The sequence below is a fragment of the Neospora caninum genome, chromosome VI (genome assembly GCF_000208865.1).
Source record: "Neospora caninum Liverpool complete genome, chromosome VI".
NCBI classification, from domain to species: domain Eukaryota; phylum Apicomplexa; class Conoidasida; order Eucoccidiorida; family Sarcocystidae; genus Neospora; species Neospora caninum.
This window is the reverse complement of record NC_018392.1, coordinates 424,819-442,508: the sequence shown is the minus strand read 5'-3', so window position 1 is coordinate 442,508 and position 17,690 is coordinate 424,819. Positions and strand designations below refer to the sequence as shown.

General features: G+C 60.7%; 2 protein-coding genes across 2 annotated transcripts; one reads left to right on the top strand and one right to left on the bottom strand.

The window, feature by feature from the left end:
- Positions 1-908: 908 nt before the first annotated feature.
- NCLIV_015910 (hypothetical protein) lies at positions 909-9,488 on the top strand (the record flags this gene model as incomplete). Its single annotated transcript, XM_003881783.1, has 9 exons — positions 909-3,434; positions 3,897-4,349; positions 4,660-4,717; positions 5,224-5,357; positions 5,676-5,832; positions 6,283-8,093; positions 8,213-8,346; positions 8,762-8,857; positions 9,425-9,488. 9 exons carry the CDS (start codon positions 909-911, stop codon positions 9,486-9,488), a joined length of 5,433 nt encoding a protein of 1,810 aa, XP_003881832.1.
- Positions 9,489-11,435: 1,947 nt separating this feature from the next.
- NCLIV_015900 (Protein kinase domain-containing protein, related) lies at positions 11,436-16,946 on the bottom strand (the record flags this gene model as incomplete). The annotated part of the gene is made up of 3 exons (XM_003881782.1): positions 11,436-11,662; positions 12,031-12,123; positions 12,299-16,946. The coding sequence occupies 3 exons, from the start codon at positions 16,944-16,946 to the stop codon at positions 11,436-11,438; spliced, it is 4,968 nt and encodes a 1,655-aa protein (XP_003881831.1).
- Positions 16,947-17,690: the final 744 nt, after the last annotated feature.

Sequence of the window (17,690 nt, the reverse complement as noted above, 5' to 3'; positions counted from 1 at the left end):
GAATTCCTCCGCGCGTTTCAGGAAGTTGTTTCTTTCTCGCTTCGCTCAGGTGTGACGCAGAGTCTCGTTTTTTTGCATTTTCGGTGCACTGCAGACTTCCACTTTTCTCGCGACCAAAATTCGCGGCGGACTGCCTCCGGCACGCAGAGAGAAGAAGCCGCGTCGTCCACACAGGGGGGCCTGATTAGACTCGAAGCTCAAAGGCCTCTTGACAAAATGTCAAAGAGACTGGAGGCGGCCTAGCCGACACTCTTTTCGAGTCGCGTCTTTTTCCCCTGCGTATTAAGTTCAGCGTCCTAACTGACGGCGAGAGAGAAAATGCGCGGCGGACGGGACGAGCCCCGAAGGGAGTGACTCGGCCTTGATTCACCGCCGGAGGACCCGGCCAGAAATGTCGCACCTCTTCTTCACCGTCTTCACTCTCCTTCGCTGCCTCTCGTGCGACTCCTCTGTCCCTCCACCGCGACCTCTGTGCTTCTTTCCCACACAGACTGTTCCGGACAGTCAACGTTGCCTCGCGTACTCGCTTTCGCTCCGACGATGGCACCTTTCCGTCTCGATCCTGGCACAAGGAGTCTCCTCCAGAAAGGCCCGACGCGGTGTTTTCCGTTTCTGTTCAACAAGTAAAGTGCCGCCAGTATCGCCGGCCCACGCGCGACCGTCGTGCGTTCCTCTCAGCCTCTTTCTTTTTCCAGCGAGGCAGCTCTGCAGCTCGCTCTCCAGAGTTCCTTGGTTTTGTATGTCTGTCTAACTCTCTGGGCTCCCCGCCGCCTCGCTCTTCGCGCTCCCTGGCGCGCTCGTGCTCGATCTCGGTCTTTCTGCATCGTGCGGTTTCCTCGGATCTTCATTTCCGTCTCGCTTTTCTCGGCGCCCCTCCTCTTCTCGTATGTCTGCGCCGGGACAAGGAGATGGCGCGTCTTGCCTCGCGTCCCCGTCGTCCTCGAGTCTCTTCTTCCTGTCGGTCCTGCCTCGCCCTCCTCCTCGCTCTCGGGCCTTGCTTCGCGGTCCCCGCGTCGCCCTCGCCGCCGGACGCGTCCGATGACCTCGGCTGCGCGTACTACGGAGACAGCGACTGTCCGTCCTTCCTCAGCTTCGCCGCCCAGACGCTCGCGCTCTGCTTCCGCACCTGCCGCCAGGTCGCCGCGACTGCGGCCCACGCCGTCCTCTCTGGCCTCGCGCGCCTGACTCCCTTCCTCGACACCGACGGCGCCAGTGCGCGCATGATCCACGTCGTCTTGAGTGTCCTGGCGACCGCGAGCTTCCTCCTCCTTCTCTCGCAGATCTTCTGGCGGTACCGCGTGCACCACTACAACAAGGCCGGCTCGCACGGCCTGATTCCCAAGTCGCTCCACCAGTGGGAACCGTTCTCCTCGTCCTCTTCCCCGCGGTACTGCTCGGTCTGTCGCCAGCTGATCTCCGGCTTCTTGATCTACCGGAACACGGGCTGGGCATGCAGCCTGTGCCAGCGCTACGCCCACACCAAGTGTCTCCGCCTCGCAGAGCGGCTCGACTGCAAGACGCCGTGTCTTCCTGCGCCGACGCCTCACGTCTTCGTCCAAGGCAATCTCTCGGCGGACGCGACGTGTTGCTGTTGCGGACTCGCATGCAGTTCGAACTTCGGCTTGGACGGGCTCCGGTGTCTCTGGTGCAACCGCACCCTCCACGAGGAATGCCGCCACCGCTTGCCGTCTCCGCTCTGCGACTTGGGCCCCTTTCGTCAGCTGATTCTCCCGCCCTCGGCCGTCAGCCTCAGCTTCTCGCTCCTCTCCTCGAATCGCGGTCTCCTCCGGGTGGCGTCGTCGCTCTGGGGCCGCGTGGGCGTCAAGGAGGTAGTTAAGGAAGGGTTCAAGGAAGGTCTGCGAGAGATGCAAGAAGGCGTGCGAAAGTTCAACGAGGCGATCGTGCAGCCGCTCAAAAAGTCTTTAAAATTCGAGCAAAGACAGATCGCGCCGGGCGAGACAGGGGCGGAAGAACCTGAGAAGACTCCGGACAAGAAGAGAGAAGCGACCCGCCGGACAACCCAGCTGGAGACCGCGCAGGACGAAAGAGAGACCGACGAGGAACGGAGCGGGGGAGGGGAGAGACATGACCAGGACGAAGAGGACACGAACGAGCGAAAGACGACGGCGAGGAAGGTCGCGTCTGTGCGGAAGGCAGAAGGGGAGCACGCGCAGACGCGTGGGGAAGCGACGAGCAACCCCGACGGTGAACAGAGACAGGAGGGAACGGAGGGAGACAGAGGGGACACCGCGTTGCTGGGTCTTGGAAGACAGGACGAATCGAAGACGCGAGGTGAACGTCGACGTCCGATTTCGTCTTTGGTTTCAGCGATTTCTACAGCAACGGAGCAAGGCCGCTCCGAGCAGCTCGCCTCATCTTCTCCCGGTGTTTCTTTCGCAGAGCCGCCGACAAAGCCAGAAGCCGCCGCGCCGTCCCAGCCTTCCGGCGTGGCACGGGAAGCTGTGGGCCTACACACAGCCGGCGGTGCCGGGGAAGACGCGGAGAGCACAGAGGAGGGGAGACGCTGCGAGAAAGGCTCCGCAGGTGAGAGCCTTGATAGAGGGCAGGCGGTCGGAGACCCCGTGGAGGAACGACGGGGAAGTGAGCCAGTCGCGCGGTTAAGAGATCTCGAGGATGCAGAGGCGAGCTGGAACCCCGACTCGTCCCCGGAAAACCGGTCTGTGGAGACCTGCAAGGCCTGGAAATCCCGCTCGGCACCTCGCAAGTCTGGTGGGTGTGAGGTCGGGCTAGATGCCCAGGAAAAGACGCACCGGGGACCTGTCTCTGATCTCTCTTCTTCCGCGTCCTTCTCTCCTGGCGATGGGCGGGAGGCACGAGGGAGCAGCGCAGAGAGCGCAGAGAGCGCAGAGAGCGCAGCGCGCGGCGACGCAGAGGGACGAGGAAAGACCGACCACGAGCGCGAGACGCTCGCGGAGACGCATCTGAAGACAGAGAGCGAGAGCGACGACCCCGCCGGGGAGGGAACGCTGGAATACCTCAGAGAACCGAGCGAGGCAGAGGGGCCAACGGCTTGGCGGGCGAAAAGGCGAGAGGAACCGGAAGACACTCAGGATGAGAACGAGGGGACGCGGCAGGCTTTTCCCAGGCAGGTTTCCGAAGCTCTCGAGAAGGGAGAAGACGATTCGGGCGTTTCAGGGAAAAAGCTGCGACTCAACGCGACGCGCAAGGTCGGGATGCCACCCGGAACTGGAAGCAAAGCGCGCCGAAAGGACAGCAGCCGAACGCAAATGATGTACTCCGTGGCGAAGGCGATGCCGCCCATGGCGTCTGTTTGGCGGCTGAGGTCCAATCCGAGTCTCTGGTTTTCAGAGCCGCAGGCCACGCCGCTCCTGGTATTTGTCAATGTCAAGAGCGGTGGGCAGACGGGCAAAACGATCTACAAAGACCTCGTTGGGATTTTGAACCCGTTACAGGTAAACGCCGGGAAAACAAAGGTTTCGCGCGCCACTGCTGTCGCCGTCCTTCTCTCTGCGTCTTTCCTCTTCTCGTTTCTCCCTGGCTTTACGACTGGAAGAAATGCCGACCCTCTTCTCACTTCCCTCTTTTTTCCGGTCCCCGTGTCGGACAACCTGGAGTAAACACTTCGTGACCGTGTATGACCGATGATGCGGACTTCTTTCTTTCTTTCTTCCTTCCTTTCTTTCTTTCTTTCCCTTTCTTTCTTTCTCTCCTTCTCTTTCTTTCTTTCTTTCTTTCTTTCTTTCTTTCTTTCTCTCCTTCCCTTTCTTTCTTTCTTTCTTTCTTTCTTTCTTTCTTTCTTTCTTTCTTTCTTTCTTTCTTTCTTTCTCTCCTTCCCTTTCTTTCTTTCTTTCTTTGTCTCCGTCCCTCTCTTTCTTTCTCTCATTCCCTTTCTTTTTTTCTTCCTCCCGGTCCAGGTGATTGATATCCAGGCAGAGGGAGGCCCGACCCGCGCGCTGACTTTCTTCCGGCCGCTGGCGATGACGAAGCGTCTCCGAGTGCTGGTCTGCGGGGGCGACGGCACAGTGGGGTGGATCATCGACAGCATCCACAAGGTGTATGGGGCGGAGTCGCTCGAGGACGATCGCAGCAGCGAGGGCCAGACCGGCGAGGACGCGGACTCGGGCGACGCCGCCCTGCCGATTTCGACTCCAGGAAGCGAGACGGGCAGCCGCGGCGCTTCGAGGACGACTGACGCCGACAGCGAGCGGCACCGAGGCGCCCTGCGGAAAGAGAAGGAAAGAGCGAAGAGGGAGCGTGCATGCGACTTGCGGAGCCTCGTCCCCGTCGGGATCTGTCCCCTCGGAACCGGCAACGACTTGAGCAACGTGCTCGGGTGGGGCTTCTCCTTTGACGGAGACATCATGAAGGTAAAGAACGCGCAGAAGAAACAGACAAAACGGGGAAGGCTCCCCGAGAGTCACACGGATGCTGCTTACACGCAGACGCTGAGACGATGCTGGGGACGTGTGGATGCGCAGGAACACGGCGGAAAAGAGGGAAGCGACGCCAAGCACAGAAGAAACCCGCGTACACAGGGGACAGGGGGGGGGGTTCGTCGGCAGGTTGGCAGGTCGGCAGGTCGGCAGGTTGGCAGGTCGGCAGTCCCTCTTGTCGGTCTTCCGCCGAGTGTCTGTGCACCTTCGTTGCCTGGCTGTGGTGGTGGATGCGCCTGTACAGCACCTGCTCAAGATTCAGAGCGCCGTCTCCTCGACGCTGGACCTCTGGAAAGTGAAAGGTGCGTTGCGTCTTTTGAGTGGACCGAGCACGTCCCTGCACATCGGAACTCTCCCCGGCAGCCGCAGGCGAGAAGTTCAGCAGGGTGTCGAGAAGGCGGTCTTCTCAGCTGGAAGCAAGCCCAGAGGAGCGGCAAAAAGCCTCCCTGTGGGTCCGGTCGCTCTCCTTTCGCCTTGCATCCCCTTTCGCTTTTCTCTTTCGAGAGACGTCACTTCCGAGGAATCTGCGCGCCGTCGACCCACAGAGACGCCTCCACCGAAGGACGGTCACACTCGCAGAAGGAGGTGCCGTCTCTACTTGCTTCACCGTCTGCGGGATGCGCTCTTCTGGCTCTGTGTGCGCCGCTCTTTTCTCCTCGCCTGGCGAGAAGATCCGCCCTTCTTTTCTCTCCTCCGGCGGATCAAAAATCTGGGTGCGCATTGAGGGGCAACGATTACACTCGTTAGAGCGGAGAAGGGTGCACACTTTCGTCGTTTCGCGCACCCCTGTCGTGCTTGGTTTTTTCAGTCACGTCTGACAAGACCAACGCGACGCTCGTCGAGACGACCTTTTCGAACTACCTCGACGTGGGCGTGGCCGCTCGGATTGTGTTGAAGTTCCACAAACTTCGGGAAGAAAATCCAGAGCTTTTTCAAAGCCGCGTAAGAGGCGCCGTTTTCAGTCCCTCTCTTTTTTCGCAGCCTCTCTCGCATGCCCAAAGTTGAAGTGGGAAAGCAACTTGTCTCTGTGAAACCGACCTCGAACACCGGGCGCTGAGGCAGGCGGAACGCGAGAAATGCGTCCTTTCTCGCCCGGGGACGGAAGCGCTGGAATCTGAGGAGAGATGCAGGTTGGGAAAGGTCATCTGACCCTGTCTTTGTCTCGCGAGGAACCGAGGCGCCATACACCACGCGCCGTCTCCTCTCCCTGCGCCTCTTTTTTGCTTATTTCCCTGCGTGTCTTCTTTGCTTTCCGTGCAGCTCGGAAACAAGTTTCTGTATGGCGAAGTCGGGTTTCGCGATTTCCTCGTCACCCCCAACATCGCCTTAAGAGGTCTGAAGATCTTCTGCGACGGAGAGGAAATCGCTCTCCCGTATCTGGAGGGCATTTGCGTCGTCAACATCCCCAGCTTCGCAGGTAGAGAGGAAAAAAAGGGTGCGCAGCTTGCACATTGCGACGAAAAGCTTGCGTAGACGGATTCCCGCTGTCTGCAATCTCTCCGCGTCTCGCCTCGGTATCGTGCGCAATGTGCCTTCCCGAGGCGTTACTATCTGCGTGGACACAACTCTAACTCTGTTCGCTCTGTCTACGTGAGAGGTGCGGAGCCGCCGCCACGTCTGCTCGTACCAACGAGTCGACTCCGGCACATCTATCGCTCTATCTTTCCCTCTACCTGTCTCTCTTTGTCTAGCTCTGTATCTTTCTACTTGTTGCTCCCTTTCTCCATCTCTGTATCTCTCTCCGCACCTGTCTCTTTCTCTGTCTCTGTCTCTTTCTCTGTATATAAATGTATGTTTGCATGTTTGTGCATAGCTTTGCCGTCACTGCTTTGTGGTTTTTTCTTCGCCGTTTGGTTTGGCATTTCAGGTGGAGTGGAGTTGTGGGACGCGTCGCCGGAATCGTGGGCGCGAACGTCGCCGTCGGCTCCGGGGCGTTTCTCTCCTTTTCCGTCTCTGCGGTATTCCTCGCACGATCTCGGCCGGGTGTCTCGCAGCCCGCTTCCTTCTCTCCCAGGATTTCACAAGAGGGAGGCGAAGCAGGCGCCTTCGCGCTCGACGCACAACGCGTTCGCCCTCCCTTTGACGCAGCGCCAACAGCACGCGCGCCCGACAACACGAGAGGAGCGAAAGGCAGTGGAGGCGGCGCACACCCTCTCGGACCCTCCGCCCTTTGCGCCTCCGTCTGCAGCGTTCGCCCACTTCGAGGCTGGAGCTGCGCACGCCTTCGCTTCGCGCAGCGTCTCGGCTCGGCAGGCCGGCCCGTTCGAGGCCGCAGCCGAAGAAGAGACGCTCGGCCGCTGCTGCTGTTGTGGGGCGAAGATCGCGCCTCCTTTGCCGCGCGACGGCGCCGCTTCACGTCCCCCTCTCTTTGCTCCGGGGTTCCGAGCCGCCGACGAGCCGGCTTGCTCCGCGGCGATTGGGAAGTGCCCTCGAGAGCGAAGCGCCGGCGCGCGCCTCAGGACGCCGTCGCCTCACAGGGCCCGTTCGCGTCTCTCCAGGAATGGGAACTCCGAGCGCGCGCCTGGCACGGACCTCTTCCGCCAGCGGAAACGCGCGAGACACGCCGAAAGTTTGGGCGCGTCTTCCTTCTGGGCCTCGCCTCTCCCTTCTCTGCGGTTCGCCTCGAAACACAAAACGCCGCGCGTCCCTGCCTCCGGCCCTCGGCGCGCGTGGCCGGGGCGCCGGTGTGTTTCTGAGGAAGGCCGAGAGGCGCGAAGAGGCGCGAGGAGACGATTCCCAGACTTTTTAGGTCAAGAAGGGGAGTTTGAAGATTTGCCGCGCGACCGCCGTCGCACGGTTTCGGGGCGTTCACTCGCGTCTCCCGAGACCGTCGCGGCACTGGCTGACGCAGAGCTGGCCGCGAAGGACGCAGCGTGTGCGCGCGGCCGTGAGTCTCCGGAGAAGTCAGTGGGAGAGGAAGGAGGCGGCCGTCTCGGCCGTGGACCCGTCGCCTCGCGGTCGCCAGTTTCGAGAATCCGTGCCGACGACAGGAAGCGGTCTGGGGCTGCAGCTGCGGCCGGTGGGACGTGCCCGACTTGCAGGCAGCCTGTGAAGGTGTCTGTCTCCGAGCTGTCTCCTCCTTGCGGGGCGATTCGGCGAGCCGCGGAGGCGCGGCCGGGGCACTGCGACGTGGCCCGCGCCCGCCCGTGCCTCCCGGAGGGAAGAACGCAGGCGTTTGTTTGCGGCGAGTGCTGCGGCTGCACGGCGGGGAAAGAGAGGACGCGCGCGGGGCTTGTGGTGCCTGGACGAGAAGACAGAGAAGGGCGAGAAAGAAAAAGCTGCGGGAGCACTCGGAAGAGCAGCAGCTGCGGACCTCGCCGGGCAGGGTCGAGAGACAGCGGCCGAGGAGACAGAAAGACGCCGGACGACGCGAGACGAGCGGGAAGGGGTTACGCCACATGCGAACGCGCCGCCACCCTCCAGATGGACGCCTTCCAGGAAGAAAGCAACTTCCCGTGCGCTGGCGAACCGGCGAGCCTCGGGCCGCAGCCTGAGGGGTTGGGGGGGCGACGCGAGGCGAGCGCAGAGGCCCAAGGGCGAATACGGCGAGAAGACAGCCAGCGAAGAGAGGCCGCGAAGGCCGCAAACAGCCCAACCCGGTGGCGACAACAAATCATCAACGACCAACTCATCGAAGTTGTCGGATTCAAAAGTCTGTTCCATCTTGGCCAGGTTCAGGTGAGAAAACACGCGTGCGCCTTCAAAGGTCACCCCGGGACTGTTCCGAAATCAAGATTTCGTGAATATTATGTATGCATGCATGTGTGCATGTATGCATGTTTGCTTTTCGTCCGTAGGTTGGGTTGGCGAAACCCGTTCGGATTTGCCAAGGACGAGACATCAAGTTGATTTTGCCTCAAGAAATTCCGCTGCAGATCGACGGCGAGCCGACTATGCTTCAACCTGAGACGACGATGCACATCACCTGGAAGTGAGTTCCGGCAGTTCCTCTCGGCTGTGTGTGTTTTTCTCCTTGCCTCCTTTCCTCGCCTTTCCTCTGTGTGAAAACCCGGTCTTCTCTGCGGCTCTGAGTCTGCGGGCCTTCATCTCGGTCGTTTTTTGTCGTGCACAAGGGCCGATTCTGCAAGATGCGAACACGCAGAGACGCCCCCGGACCGCGTTTCGAGTCTCTCACTGCTCGCTTCTTTCCTTTCTCTGGAGGTTTCTGCGTGGCCGCTCTGCTCGCTTCCCCTTGCCGGTCCGCACAACCCGCTTTTCTCGCCTTCTCCTCCCACAGACAGGACACTCCGCCGCTGAGAGGGGAGCAACGCGAGATGCGCCTGACTACAGGGCCAGTTTGTCGACAACCGCTGTTGCTGTGACTTGTTTTCCTTCCCACTTTGCAGTGGAGAGACGCCGGTGCTCCTCGCGTCCGACAAGTCTGCGCAGACGCAAACTCTGGCCGCCGTCCAGCAGGCAAGTGGCGGTTTCTGGGGATCCCGGTGGGGCACTGTTCGAGAGGACAGGGCGCCCTGTGCGCGGTCACATGGACCGGTTTTGTAACTAGCGATGCTGGTTCAAAAAGCCGATATTTTCGTCTCCGGTTGGAGTGGAAGCTTTTGGTCCGACGCGAACTTCCCGGCTGAACTTCCCTTCTCTCTGAAGCGCACTTCCCTTCGCGCCGTTCGTTTGGTCTCAGAGTAGTCCCAGAAGCCATGTGATATCTATATAGTATAACGAGCAATCCCAAGTATGCACGTTGAAACGTGAATAACTACAATACGAAAACGTAGCAGATTACGCCGCATTTCGCTCAGAAACTGATCGCGCAGCCGAGAGAAAGCCGTGTTTGCAGAGGCGCACCCGTTTTTAGGAGCGGGAGGAACGCATGCTTTTTTGTCGTCCCGACGGCGCTAGGTGCGGCTCGAATGATCTTTCGGAGCGTCTTTCGACAGTGCAAAGACGTCCCAAGCACAAAAAACCGTGTTCTCCTTTCGCCGTTTTGTGGGGTCATCCGCCTTACCTGTCCTTTTCACTTCGCATTCTTAGGTTCTGGCCACCGCCTACAGTCGCGGCCTGCTCAGCGACTACCAGTTCGCCCAGCTCGCGTACGAGTTCCAGAAACGTTTCTGACGCGCGTCTTTCCTCTCTCTCTCTCTCTCTTCGCGCTCGCGCGTCTTTCCTTGTCTTTGCGTCTTCGCTCGTTGGGCCGTGAAGCTCCGCTTCTTCCGGTCCTCTCTCCTTCCCGTCCACCTTCACAGCGTTCGAGCCTGGCCTGAGCGTGCGTCTCTCCTGGCATCCCTCTTTGCCCACGGCTCGCTTCTCCGACTCTCCGTTTTCTCGTTTGCACATGTGTGGATACACGCCAATACTTGTATATATTTTTGGATGTGCGAAGAATCTGCACATTTGGTGCGATCTTCGCTGGCAAAGCCGTTGTTTTGCGTGGCGATGGAGACAACAGAAAAGCAGAGAAGACTCGCACGCCTGTCTCTCTCCGTGAGGAGTGCAACTGGAGACAGGCCAAGGAGAAACGGAGAACGAGAAGGCTGTAGATCTTAGATCTCAGGGAAACGAAGCCCAGGAACACTTCGGGAGTGTGTTCGCACTTCATTTACCTGTGTGGCGTGTATCGTGCATGTCGGTTCCCCTTTCTTCTCACTGTATCTCGTCACCTTCGGGCGGCCACCGTCTCTGTCTTCCTCTTCACTCTGTCTCCCGTTCTCTTTTTCTTCTCGACTTCTCTCGCATTCGCTGCTCCTCCTCGCTTTATTCTCTTTTTCGTTTTTAGTCGCCTCGACCGACCTTTTTCCCGCCTTTCTCGGAATACGCAGGAACCGGAGAAGGCTCTCGCCGATCTCATACCAAAGGAGACAGTGGCCGTGTCAGAGACCCGCAGCTCTTTTGAAAATCTTTTTGCTTCTCTTTTCCCGAAGAAAACCGTCTTTCCCTCGTTTCCACGAAACGAACCGACTTGTGCGTCTGCCCGCCCACTCACGAGCGCAGATGATCTGAGACACTCCACATCTGCGCGTTTATCTGCATGCACTTCTTTGTAGATTCCTATTTCGATCCTAGCAATCCTACTTATGATGGCTTGCCAACATATATTTTTAGGTCGACATTTACCGATGTGTGCACATCCATACACTTCAATATATTTATATATTTATATATATGTGCCAGTGTTAGGTGCACATAAATAATACGCAGGTATACATATTTACGAAGGGACGGGGTTTGCGCTAGCTCGGTGGTAAAAATGGTGTCCTGAGGGATAACGTTTCAAGCAAGACGAGCTACAGCTCGGCGGACCCGTCCGAAGAAGCTTTCTCTGGGACGCGCCGCCGTAGCCCCAGAAAGAGTGCAAGGGCTGAGTCGGTGAAAGAAGAAATGTTCGATTGCTTTCTCACAGCGGGTTTTTCTGAGGTTGAAATGTGTGGCGGTGAATCGCCACGAAGAAATAAACTCCGGGAATGAACATTTTCCCGTTCTCTGCTTCCTCCTCTGGTTTTTCCTCGATTTCCTGTTCCACTAGCTCTCTTGTTCTGTTTGCCTCTCTTCTGTCAATCCTTTCTCCACCCTCCCTGTTCTCGGCTGCTCTCTGTCTCTCTTTCTTCCTCCCTTTCTCTAGCGTTCTTCACGTCTTCTTTCTCTCCCTCTTCTGGTTGTCCCCCCATCTCGCGCAGCTTTTTCGTTTCTCCCCTCTTCTTCCGTTTTCTCGCCTACTTCCCGTTTCCCTCTGGATCTCCTTCCACTCGGTGTTGCGCTCACCCGTTTTTCTCGTGCCTGCTCTTCCCCAGTTGTGTGCGCGTTTTTTTTCTCTACCGCGTTTTCCTCTTCCTCCTCTCTCGTCTCGCCTTTTCTCTCCTTCGCCTTCGCCCGTCTCTTTTGCTTTGCTCCTTTCCACGCTGCCTCGATCCTGCTCGTGCAGCTCCACTTGCACTGCCGAGTGCGATTTCCGTCTAAAGTTGTCCCCGCAAATGTGGGGCGCACGCCACCGAAAACGGCTCCTCTGAAAAGCGCCCGAAAACGCCGTCCCTTCCGACTTTCGCTTTTCCCCTTCCCCCCACGAGGTCTTCACTCGAGTCCGAGCAGTGTGTTCAGATTCATCTCCACGTCGAGGGTGTTTGCCGCATGCAAGGCTTGCAGCTGTTGAGCACACCAGGCGAAAGAGGGGCGATTCTGCGGGGAGTGACTTAAGCACCTTGCCACGATCTCTCTCAGCGGCGGCGGCGACGGAGACAAAACCGGAGCGGCCCCGCCATACCCCACAGCTGTGATAATGTGCGCTGGGCTGTTCATACCTGCGACAGAAGGGGAGACAGCAGTGGAGACACGCATGGAAAGAGGACACGGAAGGGGAGAACAAGAAAGAGGGAACGCTGAGCGCGAAGGGAAGCGAAACGTTCGAAGCGAGAAAACGACTCGAGTCAGTGGCGAGGGCGGAGGTGGAGAGGAAAGCCCACGAGGAAGGAACGCACCCATGGACATGAGAAGGCACACATCGCCAGGCAAAAATCAGGCCAGAACACGAAAAAACTGCAGAGGACCAGGGGACAAGGAAAGGAACGCGGAGGGGAGCGACGCGTCCGCGGGTCAACCTGGAGAAATTCGAGAAAAGGTCCTGCCAGCAGCGCGCCGCTTCTCTGGAGACACAAGCGAAGAGACGCACCTTCGAAGGGAATTTTTCTCGCGAGCATCTCCCAGAGGACCATGCCAAACGAGTAGACATCCGCAGCGGCGGTGAAAGGCTCTCCGCGAAGGACTGCAGACACAAGCACGCACCACAACACGTGATTCCCGCGTTTTCTGAACGACGGCCCGCCCCCACCCTCTCCCGCCTCCTCCTCTGTCTCCTCTGCCGCTCCAGTTTCGGCCCTGCGTCCCCGTCCTCCCTCGCTTTTTTTCTCGCTTCAGCAGCTTCGCTCGCCGTGGCTTACCTTCAGGGGCCATCCAGTGGTGGGTCCCGACGCATCCGAGGTGCGCCTCTTGGAGCTGCGACCTCCCGCTCGGTTTGTCTTCTCCACTCCCCAGGTTCGCGTCTCTGCCTCCGCGACGCTCGCGCTCGCCGCGCTCCAGGGGACCTCGGCGTCCGCGGGTCTGGGCGTCGGCGTCGGGCGCCGCGTCGATGAGGGTGGCGAGGCCGAAGTCGCACAGCTTGATCTCTCCGCGTTTCCCGAGGAGCACATTCGGGCTCTTTAAGTCGCAGTGCAGGACGCCTTGCTCGTGGAGGTAGCGCATGCCGTGGCAGATGTCTCTTCCGAAGCGGACGACTTGCGTGAACGAGAGGGGGATGCGCCGCACGTGGAGCATGTCGAAGAGCGACCCCGCAGGCACGTACTCCGTGACGAGCCCGTACAGCGGCGCGGAGACGACGCCCAGGAGCATCGCGATGTTCGGGTGCGTCAGGCGGCAGAGCACAGACAGCTCGGAGAAGAAACTCCGCTGCAAGGCGCGCAGTTCGCGCTGGCGAAATACCTTGACCGCCACGCACATGTCTCCGGGGAAGGCAGGGCCTGAGCGCGCTGCGCCTGGCGCAGGGAAGAGCGGGAGAGGAAGAGGCGGCGGGACGAGGTGGGGACCAGCCGGCAGGTGCGGCGACGTGGACGAGACAAAGGCTGAGGAAGTCCCCGGAAAGGGGACAGGCTCCGGAAAGGGGACAGGCCCGTAGACCGAAGGCTGGACGCCCGCGCTCGGGTGAAGAGCCGGACCCGGGCATCGCCGGAGGGGGTGCGACACGGGGGCGAGGCTCCAGGGACCGGCCTGCAGCTCGGATCCACACCGCTGAGGCGCCCGCGGAGAGCCTCCTGGGCACGCAGAATCTTCCGCAAACGAACGCCCCGGAGGCGACCGGTGACCGCCTCCTCCCTGGGGCCACGGAGAGAGACGGGACTGCGGCGTCTCCGTCGTCACTGGGTCCGCGACTGAAAGAGGAGACGCAGAAGAGGCAGAGCACAGGCGGGCTGCGGGGAGTCTGGAGGAAGGCCTGCACGTGTGTCGCGTTTCTGGGTTCTGTGCGCTGTTCGAAGACTGCAGAGCGGGGCTCTGGGAGGAGAACTGGTGGACCCAGGCGTAGTAGTTGTGGACGTCTTGGCGGTACTGCAAAAGCGCCTGCCTCTGTTGCTCCAACTCGAGCGACCGGGTGTACCGCCACCTTGCTCGGTACACCCGGCTGTAGCCGCCTTCGCCGACTCGGCCCTCGAGACTGACCTCCGCAGCTGGAATCTCGAGAGTCGCCACGACCTCTTGAGCCTGCTGGAGCTGCTCAGGCGACATGTAGAGCGTCCGCTGCGAGTGCCGGCGCTTCAATTTGTGCAGGATCCCGGCGACGAGGAGCACGAGGCGGCGGTCTTCCCACGCGTGCACGCCCATTTCCTCCAAGTCTTCTTCTTGTACCTGGAGAAGGGCCGAGCCGTCGATGTCCTGAGCGATCAGAATTTCCCGGAGAGAGAGCGGGAACCCCTGACACGCAAAGAAATGCGCCACTTCGCTCGTGCCCCACTCTTCACATGCGGCGGCCGAGGAGAATCGCCGAGCTTCGTTCATCTGCCGCTGAAAATCCACAAACATCTTCTTCCTCTCTTCTTGCTTTGCACGCGGACTTTGGGCCGGGCCGTCCAAGGACGGCTCTGCCGACGCCGCCTGGAGAGCGACGCGTCGCGATCGCCCTTCTCCCTCGTCTTCGCCGGGGCCTCTCCGAGGCCTTTCTCTTTGCTCTCCGTCCACTTCAACCTGCGTCACTGGGGCCGCCTTGGCCTTCCGACTGCCTTCCTCACGCCTCCCGCCGCGTTCCGCGCCGGTCGGTGCTGGACTCAGCTCTACCGTCGCTTGAGAGGCGGACACGTCATCCGCTGCCTCACCGCCGCTTCGCGGAGATTGCAGCGGTGGCGAAGAGGAGGAAGAAGAGGCAAACGGCTGCTGCGTTTCAAGTCGGGGTGTTCCTTCCTTCAGTCGAATCTCCGCGAAGTCCTCGTTGCGACCCTCTGAGGTCTCACACCGACACGGAGAAGCCATTCCGCTGCCGCTTCCCGTTCTTCTTCGCCTCCGTCGCCTTCTCTTTCGCTCTTCTTCTCGCGCCCCTGGCGAGTCGTATCTGACGGTGTTCTTCACGCTCAGCTGCACACACGAAAGCAGAGACCGGGGCCGCTGGCGTGCGCCACTGGTCTCTGCTCGACTTCCACTCCGTCGGTCTTTCTTTTCTCTCCTGAAGGTGAGCCGTCGCTCGCCTGCGCTGTCTCCGTCTCTCTCTTCCGCCTCGTCCACGCTCGAGGGCAGGTCGCTACTGTCGATAACGGGTGAGGAGGTCGGGGAACATGTTCTTCTCGTGACGCGTCCCCGCACGTGGTTCCTGTCTCCACTTGTCTCTGCTTCCTCTACACCTGTACCTTGCGCGCGAGAGCGCGAGGACCCCGCCCGCGTGTGTCCTTTTCTCTCTTTCTCTGTCTGGGAAAATCGCCACGACAGGCCGATCTCTTGCGACTTAGACCCGCCAGGGGCAGAGTCGACCTTTGAGGCATCGATCGCCTGTTCCTCTGCGCGTCTCCAAGAGGAAGACCCCACATACGTTTGTCCCTTCTCATCTTTTTTCTCTGTGTTGCCTCCCGCCGTCTCCTCCTCTGCGCGTTTCGGCCCGCGTGCCTCGTCTTTCCCCTCGCGGCGCGCTTCCCTGGCAGACGTTTCCACGCGTGCAGCGTCTCGCTCGACGAACGCGCCGAAGAACAGGAGTTCTTGCTTCACGACGTATCCGTTTTCCCACTCGCCCGCGTACAGGCTTCCGTTGGGTTGGAAGAGCACGCCTTTGCCGTGCCGGACGCCACGACGAAAACAGCCCACAAATCGCACGCCTTGGGCCAGCGTCTGTACACCCAACCCCTCCCGGCAGTCGTTTCTCCAGAAGCCCTCGTACTTGAGTCCCGAGTTCCCGCGCACAAACACGCCCCAGCCTGAGCGCTGGTCTTTCTCCCAGTGGCCGCAGTACCCGGCTGCAATCCTCGGCGAGGCGCACGCGAGAACTGCGAGGGCCGCGGCCAGCTTTTCGTCTGCGTCTCGCGCCTCGCCGGCGCTGTCTTCGCTGTCTCTGCGGGGCCCGCGGCGACGACGCGAGGGGGATTCTGCGTTGGGCGCCGCTCGTCCCCGCGGCTGTCCCCGCGTCTCCAGGCCGGCGAGCCTCCAGCCGCGCGCGCCGCCGGTTCCTCCTTTCCCGTCCACGAGGCGCAGGCGGGAAGAGAGATCGGCGGTTTGGGGAAACAGGCCGTTCTGCGCAGATGCGAGCAGCGAGTCTGCCTGCGCAGCCGGCGTCGTCTGTCTGTACACCGTGGGCACGTCGCGCGTCCCCGCGACGCCCTTAAGCAGCGCCAGTGCGCTCCAGTCGTTGAACGAGAGGAAGGCCGACTGGAGGGGGAACTGCGAGCGCGGCTGGGAGAAAAGAGTCGCGCGGTTCAGGCAACTGACCCTCTTTTCCGCGAGCGAGGCAGACGCACCCGTCGCCCCGCCGCCGTACAGAGTGTACCCACAGCCGTGCCGAACGGAGGACGCGAACGTTTCGCCTCGATACACCCGGCGATCCGCCCACACCAAGATGCACAGGCGAAGCGCGGCGCGCGGAGGCTGAGGCGAGAAGGACGGGAGGGCTGCAGAGAGAAACGCCGCGGCTCGGCCTCGAGAGTCAGAGTCGGCAGGCGCAGCTGGGCTGAGCGGCTCTGCCGAATCGGGGTGACCCATCGTTGGAAAACCGCCTTCTCCTTCCCGTTCTCGCACCACACGTTCGCCCGCGCTTGCTCGCGGGCTGCTCTCGTTCGTCCCCTCTGCCTCGCCGTCGGCGCCATCCCCGTCTTGAGTTTCTCGCTTCGCGGGGTGCGCTCCCGGCGCGAAGCGGCGCTTCACCCACGCCCACCAGCCTGACTTTCGCTCCCCCGCGCCGTCTCTCTCGCATGTTTCCCTGCGAAGCGCGGCGGACTGCGACGTTTTTTTCCCGTCCTCCCGGCCTCGCGCGGCGGGGTCGTTGCTTCGTTCGGCAGACGGAAAGGCGGGAGACAGGTTCAGGTACGGGAAAGGAAAGGGCGAGACGGACGTGCGATCTGGGAGCCGATTTCTCCGGCTCAGCTCCTCCAAGGCGAATTCCGGAGAAGCCAGCAGAGCCTTGAGAGATCTCCGCCGACAGCGACTCGCCGTTTTCTCCACGCTCGGAGACACCGGAGAGCGCACGCGCGTGTCTTCGCGCTCCGAGTGCAGCGGGAGCCCGCCAGACGGGGAGGCGACGCGCAGGCCTTCTCGCACTGGGTGACCTCGATCGTCCACCGCAGCAGAGGAGGCGGAGGCGACAGACGGCCGACGCGAAGCAGCGGGAGAGGAGAAAGACGAAGTAGACGAAGAAGAGGAAGAGGCGGAACAGGCGGAGGAGGCGGAAGAGGCGGAGGAGGAGGAAGCGAAGCGAGGTGGGTGGAAGTGCGCTCGGTTGAGGTGCGTTGTCCTGCTGGCTCTCCCTTTTTCCTTCAGGTTTGGCCTAGCTCTTTCTCCGCCCGCAATCACGCGTTCGCTGTCCTCCAGCTTCTTCCCTCCCTTCTCCATCTGCTTGCTTCCCCCCTTCATCTGTCTCTCCATCTGTCCCTCTCTGTGTCGTCATTGCACGCCTCGCTGGGAAGAGGCTCTCGCGCCTCCCCATTTCCTCTGCTTGTCGGGCCTCACTCCAGCAGACAGACTTCTGCAGGGGACGCGGAGACGCGTGTGTGGGGTGGTCCCGGAGACAGACGACACCTCAAAGTGGGGAGATGTCGCAGAGTGGCGCTACGAAAGAGGTGAGGCGAAGTCTGCCTCTCCTTCGTCCCTCTCTTTCTCGCTCTTCTCTCTCTGTCCCTCGTCGGGGTGGGTGGTTCCTGGGGCCTCGGGAGCGGCTTCCTTCGAACTCTAGCTGTTTTTGCCTTCGCGTTTCTCTCCTCTCGTCTCTCGTTGTTTTTTTGCTCGTCGAGGTGGTCCAGCGGGGGGCGAGCCGACGCGCGTCGGCGTATGCGCGGGTGTATCGAGGGGGTGGAGCAAACGCGGACTCGGTTTGGGCCCGCGCGGGGCGAGAGCAAGCGGAAGAGGGAAGAGAGGAAAGAGAGACGGACGGAGTCGTAGAGAGAAAGCAGAGAGAATACACACGGAGAAAGGAGGCAGAGAGGCGTTTACCGGGAGAGAAAGCCACGCGAGAGACAAGCGCTGCGAGCGTCCAGCGCGAGAGACGGACTGAGGTCTACTGAAACGTCTTCAAAGGTCGGCACAGACAGATGATTGAGACGAAGGAAGGGCGAATAAGCCGACAAACGAACGTTTAGACAGTGTCTCTGTGGGGAGCTC